Source organism: Oncorhynchus masou, chromosome 2, assembly GCF_036934945.1.
Source record: "Oncorhynchus masou masou isolate Uvic2021 chromosome 2, UVic_Omas_1.1, whole genome shotgun sequence".
Taxonomy (NCBI): domain Eukaryota; kingdom Metazoa; phylum Chordata; class Actinopteri; order Salmoniformes; family Salmonidae; genus Oncorhynchus; species Oncorhynchus masou.
This window is the reverse complement of record NC_088213.1, coordinates 9,696,397-9,706,829: the sequence shown is the minus strand read 5'-3', so window position 1 is coordinate 9,706,829 and position 10,433 is coordinate 9,696,397. Positions and strand designations below refer to the sequence as shown.

Genomic DNA, 10,433 nt, shown 5'->3' with positions numbered 1-10,433 from the left:
AGCATCACGACAGTATCTGTAATCTTCACGGGTAGTTTGGAAGCATCACGACAGTATCTAATCTTCACGGGTAGTTTAGAAGCATCACGACAGTATCTGATCTTCACGGGTAGTTTAGAAGCATCACGACAGTATCTGTAATCTTCACGGGTAGTTTGGAAGCATCACGACAGTATCTGATCTTCACGGGTAGTTTAGAAGCATCACGACAGTATCTGTAATCTTCACGGGTAGTTTGGAAGCATCACGACAGTATCTGATCTTCACGGGTAGTTTGGAAGCATCACGACAGTATCTGTAATCTTCACGGGTAGTTTGGAAGCATCACGACAGTATCTGTAATCTTCACGGGTAGTTTGGAAGCATCACGACAGTATCTGTAATCTTCACGGGTAGTTTGGAAGCATCACGACAGTATCTCATCTTCACGGGTAGTTTTGAAGCATCACGACAGTATCTGTAATCTTCACGGGTAGTTTGGAAGCATCACGACAGTATCTGATCTTCACGGGTAGTTTGGAAGCATCACGACAGTATCTGTAATCTTCACGGGTAGTTTGGAAGCATCACGACAGTATCTGTAATCTTCACGGGTAGTTTGGAAGCATCACGACAGTATCTGTAATCTTCACGGGTAGTTTGGAAGCATCACGACAGTATCTGATCTTCACGGGTAGTTTGGAAGCATCACGACAGTATCTAATCTTCACGGGTAGTTTGGAAGCATCACGACAGTATCTGTAATCTTCACGGGTAGTTTAGAAGCATCACGACAATATCTAATCTTCACGGCTAGTTTAGAAGCATCATGACAGTATCTGTAATCTTCACGGGTAGTTTAGAAGCATCACGACAATATCTAATCTTCACGGCTAGTTTAGAAGCATCACGACAGTATCTGTAATCTTCACGGGTAGTTTAGAAGCATCACGACAGGAAGAGAGTGTGAGAGGGATGGGGTAAGAGAGTAACAGGAAGAGAGTGAGAGAGGGATGGGGTAAGAGAGTAACAGGAAGAGAGTGAGAGAGGGATGGGGTAAGAGAGTAACAGGAAGAGAGTGAGAGAGGGATGGGGTAAGAGAGTAACAGGAAGAGAGTGAGAGAGGGATGGGGTAAGAGAGTAACAGGAAGAGAGTGAGAGAGGGATGGGGTAAGAGAGTAACAGGAAGAGAGTGAGAGAGGGATGGGGTAAGAGAGTAACAGGAAGAGAGTGAGAGAGGATGGGGTAAGAGAGTAACAGGAAGAGAGTGAGAGAGGGATGGGGTAAGAGAGTAACAGGAAGAGAGTGAGAGAGGGATGGGGTAAGAGAGTAACAGGAAGAGAGTGAGAGAGGGATGGGGTAAGAGAGTAACAGGAAGAGAGGGAGAGAGGGATGGGGTAAGAGAGTAACAGGAAGAGAGTGAGAGAGGGATGGGGTAAGAGAGTAACAGGAAGAGAGTGAGGGAGGGATGGGGTAAGAGAGTAACAGGAAGAGAGTGAGAGAGGGATGGGGTAAGAGAGTAACAGGAAGAGAGTGAGGGAGGGATGGGGTAAGAGAGTAACAGGAAGAGAGTGAGGGAGGGATGGGGTAAGAGAGTAACAGGAAGAGAGTGAGAGAGGGATGGGGTAAGAGAGTAACAGGAAGTGTTGTCCCTCACATCTCTCTCCTTCTCTCCCCCTCTCTCATTCTTCCCCTTCCTCTCTCCCCCTCTCTCATTCTTCCTCTCTCCCCCTCTCTCATTCTTCCTCTCTCCCCCCTCTCTCATTCTTCCCCTTCCTCTCTCCCCCTCTCTCATTCTTCCTCTCTCCCCCTCTCTCATTCTTCCTCTCTCCCCCTCTCTCATTCTTCCCCTTCCTCTCTCCCCCTCTCTCATTCTTCCCCTTCCTCTCTCCCCCTCTCTCATTCTTCCCCTTCCTCTCTCCCCCTCTCTCATTCTTCCCCTTCCCTCTCTCCCCCTCTCTCATTCTTCCCCTTCCTCTCTCCCCCTCTCTCATTCTTCCCCTTCCTCTCTCCCCCTCTCTCATTCTTCCCCTTCCTCTCTCCCCCTCTCTCATTCATCCCCTTCCTCTCTCCCCCTCTCTCATTCTTCCTCTCTCCCCCTCTCTCATTCTTCCCCTTCCTCTCTCCCCCTCTCTCATTCTTCCCCTTCCTCTCTCCCCCTCTCTCATTCTTCCCCTTCCTCTCTCCCCCTCTCTCATTCTTCCCCTTCCTCTCTCCCCCTCTCTCATTCTTCCCCTTCCTCTCTCCCCCTCTCTCATTCTTCCCCTTCCTCTCTCCCCCCTCTCTCATTCATCCCCTTCCTCTCTCCCCCTCTCTCATTCTTCCCCTTTCCCCTCTCTCTCATTCTTCCCCTTCCTCTCTCCCCTCTCTCATTCTTCCTCTCCCCCCTCTCTCATTCTTCCCCTTCCTCTCTCCCCCTCTCTCATTCTTCCTCTCTCCCCCTCTCTCATTCTTCCCCTTCCTCTCTCCCCCTCTCTCATTCTTCCCCTTCCTCTCTCCCCCTCTCTCATTCTTCCCCTTCCTCTCCCCCCTCTCTCATTCATCCCCTTCCTCTCTCCCCCTCTCTCATTCATCCCCTTCCTCTCTCACCCCTCTCTCATTCTTCCCATTCCTCTCTCCCCCTCTCTTTCATCCCCTTCCTCTCTCCCCCCTCTCTCATTCTTCCTCTCTCCCCCTCTCTCATTCTTCCCATTCCTCTCTCACCCCTCTCTCATTCTTCCCATTCCTCTCTCCCCCCTCTCTCATTCTTCCCCTTCCTCTCTCCCCCCTCTCTCATTCTTCCTCTCTCCCCCCTCTCTCATTCTTCCCCTTCCTCTCTCCCCCCTCTCTCATTCTTCCCCTTCCTCTCACTTCTCCTCTCCTGCAGCACCTGACAATAAACATGACCATGAATTATTGAAATTCTGTGGCATGGTGTTGCCTCGCCAGCCGTGACCTTGGGGCCACTTCAAACAAACTGAACAATTAGCACTTCAGCTAACGGGACACATCACATATTAATGTGGTCATTCTAGGGGTTGGGGGGCAGAGGCAGGGGGTGGAGGGCTGAGACTGGGTGGAGGGGTTGGGGGGCTGAGGCAGGGGGTGGAGGGGTTGGGGGTACAGTAGGACTGATGAGGACTGAGGTACAGTAAGACTGAGGTACAGTAGGACTGATGAGGACTGAGGTACAGTAGGACTGAGGTACAGTAGGACTGAGGTACAGTAGGACTGAGGACTGATGACTGAGGTACAGGAGGACTGATGACTGAGGTACAGTAGGACTGAGGTACAGTAGGACTGATGAGGACTGAGGTACAGGAGGACTGAGGACTGAGGTACAGTAGGACTGAGGACTGAGGTACAGTAGGACTGATGAGGACTGAGGTACAGGAGGACTGAGGACTGAGGTACAGGAGGACTGAGGACTGAGGTACAGGAGGACTGAGGTACAGTAGGACTGATGACTGAGGTACAGGAGGACTGATGACTGAGGTACAGTAGGACTGAGGACTGAGGTACAGTAGGACTGATGACTGAGGTACAGTGGGACTGAGGTACAGTAGGACTGAGGTAGAGGAGGACTGATGAGGATATTAATATGTGATGTGTGTTCCTTCCAGGAACTGGAGAACCTGAGGAAGCAAGCAGAGATCATCCCTCAACTCATGGCAGAGTGTGAGAGCATCACAGAGAAACTACAGGTACTTGAAGCCTCACCCCTACACCCTAAACACTAACCCCTCAACTCATGGCAGAGTGTGAGAGCATCACAGAGAAACTACAGGTACTTGAAGCCTCACCCCTACACCCTAAACACTAACCCCTCAACTCATGGCAGAGTGTGAGAGCATCACAGAGAAACTACAGGTACTTGAAGCCTCACCCCTACACCCTAAACACTAACCCCTCAACTCATGGCAGAGTGTGAGAGCATCACAGAGAAACTACAGGTACTTGAAGCCTCACCCCTACACCCTAAACACTAACCCCTCAACTCATGGCAGAGTGTGAGAGCATCACAGAGAAACTACAGGTACTTGAAGCCTCACCCCTACACCCTAAACACTAACCCATCAACTCATGGCAGAGTGTGAGAGCATCACAGAGAAACTACAGGTACTTGAAGCCTCACCCCTACACCCTAAACACTAACCCCTCAACTCATGGCAGAGTGTGAGAGCATCACAGAGAAACTGCAGGTACTTGAAGCCTAACCCCTACACCCTAAACACTAACCCATCAACTCATGGCAGAGTGTGAGAGCATCACAGAGAAACTACAGGTACTTGAAGCCTCACCCCTACACCCTAAACACTAACCCATCAACTCATGGCAGAGTGTGAGAGCATCACAGAGAAACTACAGGTACTTGAAGCCTCACCCCTACACCCTAAACACTAACCCCTCAACTCATGGCAGAGTGTGAGAGCATCACAGAGAAACTACAGGTACTTGAAGCCTCACCCCTACACCCTAAACACTAACCCCTCAACTCATGGCAGAGTGTGAGAGCATCACAGAGAAACTGCAGGTACTTGAAGCCAATAAGCTGGACCTGTGAGTCTCTCTCTCTCTCTCTCTCTCTCTCAAGCAGCAGATCCAGATTGTTCCATTACATTACACACACACACACACACACACACACACACCTCTTGTTTGTTGTCAGTGTTCACTTAGTCTCTAACAGTTATTGTCACAGGGTTTATTCTGAATATTCCACATGGTTCTGTATGAATAACAGGCCCATTCGTGTTCTATTTACAACTATGATGAGGATACTGTATATCATGTTAAATGGTTGCTATGATCCACACTGTTATTAAAAGGTATTGTCTCCTAGAGAATAGACTAGAGTGGGGAGTTACATTCTTAACAATGGAAACTAGTTGAATCAGAGATCTATTTGAATCACAGTTCTATTTGAATCACAGTTCTATTTGAATCACAGATCCATTGAATCACAGTTCTATTGAATCACAGATTCATTGAAGCACAGTTCTATTTGAAGCACAGTTCCATTGAAGCACAGTTCTATTTGAAGCACAGTTCCATTGAAGCACAGTTCCATTGAAGCACAGTTCTATTTGAAGCACAGTTCTCCTTCAGGGTGGCTCACTGCCAGAACCAAGCGTTAGGACGCTGCTCCTTCAGGGTGGCTCACTGCCAGAACCAAGCGTTAGGACGCTGCTCCTTCAGGGTAGCTCACTGCCAGAACCAAGCGTTAGGACGCTGCTCCTTCAGGGTGGCTCACTGCCAGAACCAAGCGTTAGGACTCTGCTCCTTCAGGGTAGCTCACTGCCAGAACCAAGCGTTAGGAGTTAGGACTCTGCTCCTTCAGGGTGGCTCACTGCCAGAACCAAGCGTTAGGACGCTGCTCCTTCAGGGTGGCTCACTGCCAGAACCAAGCGTTAGGACGCTGCTCCTTCAGGGTGGCTCACTGCCAGAACCAAGCGTTAGGACTCTGCTCCTTCAGGGTAGCTCACTGCCAGAACCAAGCGTTAGGAGTTAGGACTCTGCTCCTTCAGGGTAGCTCACTGCCAGAACCAAGCATTAGGAGTTAGGACTCTGCTCCTTCAGGGTGGCTCACTGCCAGAACCAAGCGTTAGGAGTTAGGACTCTGCTCCTTCAGGGTGGCTCACTGCCAGAACCAAGCGTTAGGAGTTAGGACTCTGCTCCTTCAGGGTAGCTCACTGCCAGAACCAAGCGTTAGGAGTTACGACTCTGCTCCTTCAGGGTGGCTCACTGCCAGAACCAAGCGTTAGGACTCTGCTCCTTCAGGGTAGCTCACTGCCAGAACCAAGCGTTAGGAGTTAGGACTCTGCTCCTTCAGGGTAGCTCACTGCCAGAACCAAGCGTTAGGAGTTAGGACTCTGCTCCTTCAGGGTGGCTCACTGCCAGAACCAAGCGTTAGGACTCTGCTCCTTCAGGGTAGCTCACTGCCAGAACCAAGCGTTAGGAGTTAGGACTCTGCTCCTTCAGGGTAGCTCACTGCCAGAACCAAGCGTTAGGACTCTGCTCCTTCAGGGTGGCTCACTGCCAGAACCAAGCGTTAGGAGTTAGGACTCTGCTCCTTCAGGGTAGCTCACTGCCAGAACCAAGCGTTAGGAGTTAGGACTCTGCTCCTTCAGGGTAGCTCACTGCCAGAACCAAGCGTTAGGACTCTGCTCCTTCAGGGTGGCTCACTGCCAGAACCAAGCGTTAGGACTCTGCTCCTTCAGGGTAGCTCACTGCCAGAACCAAGCGTTAGGAGTTAGGACTCTGCTCCTTCAGGGTAGCTCACTGCCAGAACCAAGCGTTAGGATTCTGCTCCTTCAGGGTGGCTCACTGCCAGAACCAAGCGTTAGGTGTTAGGACTCTGCTCCTTCAGGGTAGCTCACTGCCAGAACCAAGCGTTAGGACTCTGCTCCTTCAGGGTAGCTCACTGCCAGAACCAAGCGTTAGGAGTTAGGACTCTGCTCCTTCAGGGTAGCTCACTGCCAGAACCAAGCGTTAGGTGTTAGGACTCTGCTCCTTCAGGGTGGCTCACTGCCAGAACCAAGCGTTAGGAGTTAGGACTCTGCTCCTTCAGGGTGGCTCACTGCCAGAACCAAGCGTTAGGAGTTAGGACTCTGCTCCTTCAGGGTGGCTCACTGCCAGAACCAAGAGGTAGGACTCTGCTCCTTCAGGGTGGCTCACTGCCAGAACCAAGAGGTAGGACTCTGCTCCTTCAGGGTGGCTCACTGCCAGAACCAAGCGTTAGGACTCTGCTCCTTCAGGGTGGCTCACTGCCAGAACCAAGAGGTAGGACTCTGCTCCTTCAGGGTGGCTCACTGCCAGAACCAAGAGGTAGGACTCTGCTCCTTCAGGGTGGCTCACTGCCAGAACCAAGCGTCATATGAAGGTGATAATGTAACAACAGGCAGAGAGGACGATATGCTCTATCTACTCCCCTAAGGCAGGCGATTAACTATGTGAAGTCAGAATGCGTTGTTTAAGACTCTCAATAGACCAGGTCATTCTACCATACAGGACTGACTACTAGTCAATGTGTGAATACTGTGTGTGGTGTGAGTTAATGCAGCCATATGATTATCACACATATGACACACTGCCGGGTGCCCTCGAAGAGGCAAGATGAGATGTCATCTTGGTACATGGGAAATCATGTACTACCTATGAACACAGTCAACCACCTGCAATACACTGTAGATGCACCGTCGTGTGGCCTTGCTGGGCAAGATGAGCTGTCGTCTTGGTACATGAGAATATTTGACCTATGAACCCAGCCAGCCACCTGCAAAGTAAATGCAGCGCCGGTGTTATATACTGTATCAGATGTGATGCAGAACAGAAGCAGCATAGCTACTGGAACGTTAGGCTGACACAATCATGGTCATATTAGCACTACCGATGGAACTAATGTAGGCGGACACAATCATGATCATATTAGCACTACTGATGGAACTAATGTAGGCTCCACACTCAGAATTCCAATACTGATAGAACTAATGTAGGCTCCACACTCAGAATTCCAGTACTGATAGAACTAATGTAGGCTCCACACTCAGAATTCCAATACTGATGGAACTAATGTAGGCTCCACACTCAGAATTCCAGTACTGATAGAACTAATGTAGGCTCCACACTCAGAATTCCAGTACTGATAGAACTAATGTAGGCTCCACACTCATAATTCCAATACTGATGGAACTAATGTAGGCTTCACACTCAGAATTCCAGTACTGATAGAACTAATGTAGGCTCCACACTCAGAATTCCAGTACTGATAGAACTAATGTAGGCTCCACACTCATAATTCCAGTACTGATAGAACTAATGTAGGCTCCACACTCAGAATTCCAGTACTGATAGAACTAATGTAGGCTCCACACTCAGAATTCCAGTACTGATAGAACTAATGTAGGCTCCACACTCATAATTCCAATACTGATGGAACTAATGTAGGCTTCACACTCAGAATTCCAGTACTGATAGAACTAATGTAGGCTCCACACTCAGAATTCCAGTACTGATAGAACTAATGTAGGCTCCACACTCATAATTCCAATACTGATAGAACTAATGTAGGCTCCACACTCAGAATTCCAATACTGATGGAACTAATGTAGGCTCCACACTCAGAATTCCAGTACTGATAGAACTAATGTAGGCTCCACACTCAGAATTCCAGTACTGATAGAACTAATGTAGGCTCCACACTCAGAATTCCAGTACTGATAGAACTAATGTAGGCTCCACACTCAGAATTCCAATACTGATAGAACTAATGTAGGCTCCACACTCAGAATTCCAATACTGATGGAACTAATGTAGGCTCCACACACAAGCAGTAGAGGATTATGGCTCGTAATCCGTGACCAGTTTGAGAAGCCGTGTCGATGCAGGACTGGGCCGCCCATAGCTCAGTCCTGGCCCTCAAGCGCTGACGAAGGAACAAGAGCCGTGACGAGTTCCAGGATCTTGTCATTGGTTGCCAGCATCAGTGTTGAACAGGGGTTAGCCAGGTGCCGCCCGTGCTCAGCATGCAGGTAGCGTAACAGGAAATTGAGGACCAGGCAGTGCTAGTTCTTGTTATGACGAATGATGTTCCATTGCTAATTCGTCATCGCTGAGTGCATAAGTGCTGTTTACATGTAAGTGTCCATAATACAATATCATTTTAGATACCATGCTAGGTTAAAGGGACTGAAGAACCTATAAAAGCCATCAAACAGACCGCCTCCAGCAAAGGTTCATGTAAACCCAACACCATTGGCTTAAGTGAACTCAAACTTGTGCTACTGAGAGAGGAGAGAGATAGTCTTGATATGCATGTTGTTCTCTGTGGTATGGTAGCTGGTCTCCAGTAGAGACAGATCTGTCAACCAGGTGAAAGAGTTACGGCACTTTCAGATAGTAGAACAGGGTATTGAACTCTGACCCTACGAGGTCCTGTTCTAGGTCTAAATCAGTCCCTGATTAGAGGGGAAGAATGAAAAGTAAAGTGCAGTGTGACTGGCTTGGAGGGCCAGGTTTAGAATATCGGAGGGCCAGGTTTAGAATATCGGAGGGCCAGGTTTAGAATATCGGAGGGCCAGGTTTAGAATATCGGAGGGCCAGGTTTAGAATTTGATTTGTTTTTAGTCATGTTAAAGTATATTGAGTTAGGATTGGCCTCCCGAGTGGCACAACGGTCTAAGGCACTGCATCACAGTGCTAGAGGCATCACTACAGACTCGGGTTCGATCGCGGGCTGTATCACAACCGGCTGTGATCGGGAGTCCCATAGTGCGGTGCACAACTGACCCAGCGTTGTCAGGGTTAGGGGAGGGTTTGGACTGGGATATTTACTTGGCTAATTGTGCTCTAGCGACTCCTTGTGGCGAGCCGCACACCTGCAGGCTGGCCTCAATCGTCAGGTGAACGGTGTTTCCTCCGACACATTGGTGCGGCTGGCTTCTGGGTTAAGTGGGCAGGTGTTAAGAAGCGTGGTTTGGTGGGCCATGTTTCGGAGGATGCATGAGTCGACCTTCGCCTCCCGAGCCTGTTGGGGAGTTGCAGCAATGAGACAAGATTTGGAGGATAATTAATTTTGAATTGAACCCCCCGCGGGCCTGATTTTGAGAAACAAGATTCTCTGGTCTGATGAAACCAAGATTGAACTCTTTGGCCTGAATACCAAGTGTCACATCTGGAGGAAACCTGGAACCATCCCTACGGTGAAGCATGGTGGTGGCAGCATCATGCTGTAGGGATGCTTTTTAGTGGCAGGGACTGTGAGACTCGTCAGGATCGAGGGAAAGATGAACGGAGCAAAGTACGAAGATATCCTTGATGAAAACCTGCGCCAGAGCATTCAGGACCTCGAAGGTTCACCTTCAAACAGGACAATGACCCTAAGCACACAGCAAAGACAACGCAGGAGTGGCTCCAGGACAAATCGCTGAATGTCCTTGAGTGGCCCAGCCAGAGCCCGGACTTGAACCCGATCGAACATCTCTGGAGAGACCCAAAATAGCTGTGCAGCAACGCTCCCCATCCAACCTGACAGAGCTTGAGAGGATCTGCAGAGAAGAATGGGAGAAACTCCCCAAATACAGGTGTGCCAAGCTTGTAGCGTCATACCCAAGTAGACTCATGGCTGTAATCGCTGCCAACGGTTCTTCAACAAAGTACTGAGTAAAGGGTCAGAATACTTAAGTAAAAGTGATATTTTATTTTTGATAAATTAGCAAACGTTTCTAAAAACCTATTTTTGCTTTGTCATTATGGGATATTGTGTATAGATTGATGATGTGGGGAAAAAAGTATTTAATACATTTTAGAGTAAGGCTGTAACATAACAAAATGTGGGAAGAGTCAAGGGGTCTGAATACTTTCCAAAGGCCCTGTACATTATATATCTAAACAGACTCGTTTCTGTTTAGACTGCTGCTGCAGACCAGAGTATAACAGGGTAAGGCTGTATCGATGGCCACGCTGTATGGATAGTA

At 49.0% G+C, this 10,433-nt stretch overlaps 1 protein-coding gene across 2 annotated transcripts in view; it reads left to right on the top strand.

Moving 5' to 3' along the window:
* The window catches only part of LOC135555057 (homer protein homolog 2-like), a 143,965-nt gene that overhangs the window by 129,344 nt on the left and 4,188 nt on the right, over positions 1–10,433 (top strand). For both annotated transcript variants that reach the window (XM_064987430.1, XM_064987438.1), the window contains exon 8: positions 3,582–3,662. In XM_064987430.1, coding sequence (XP_064843502.1) covers positions 3,582–3,662 — 81 coding nt within the window. The remainder of the gene's footprint in view (positions 1–3,581; positions 3,663–10,433) is intronic.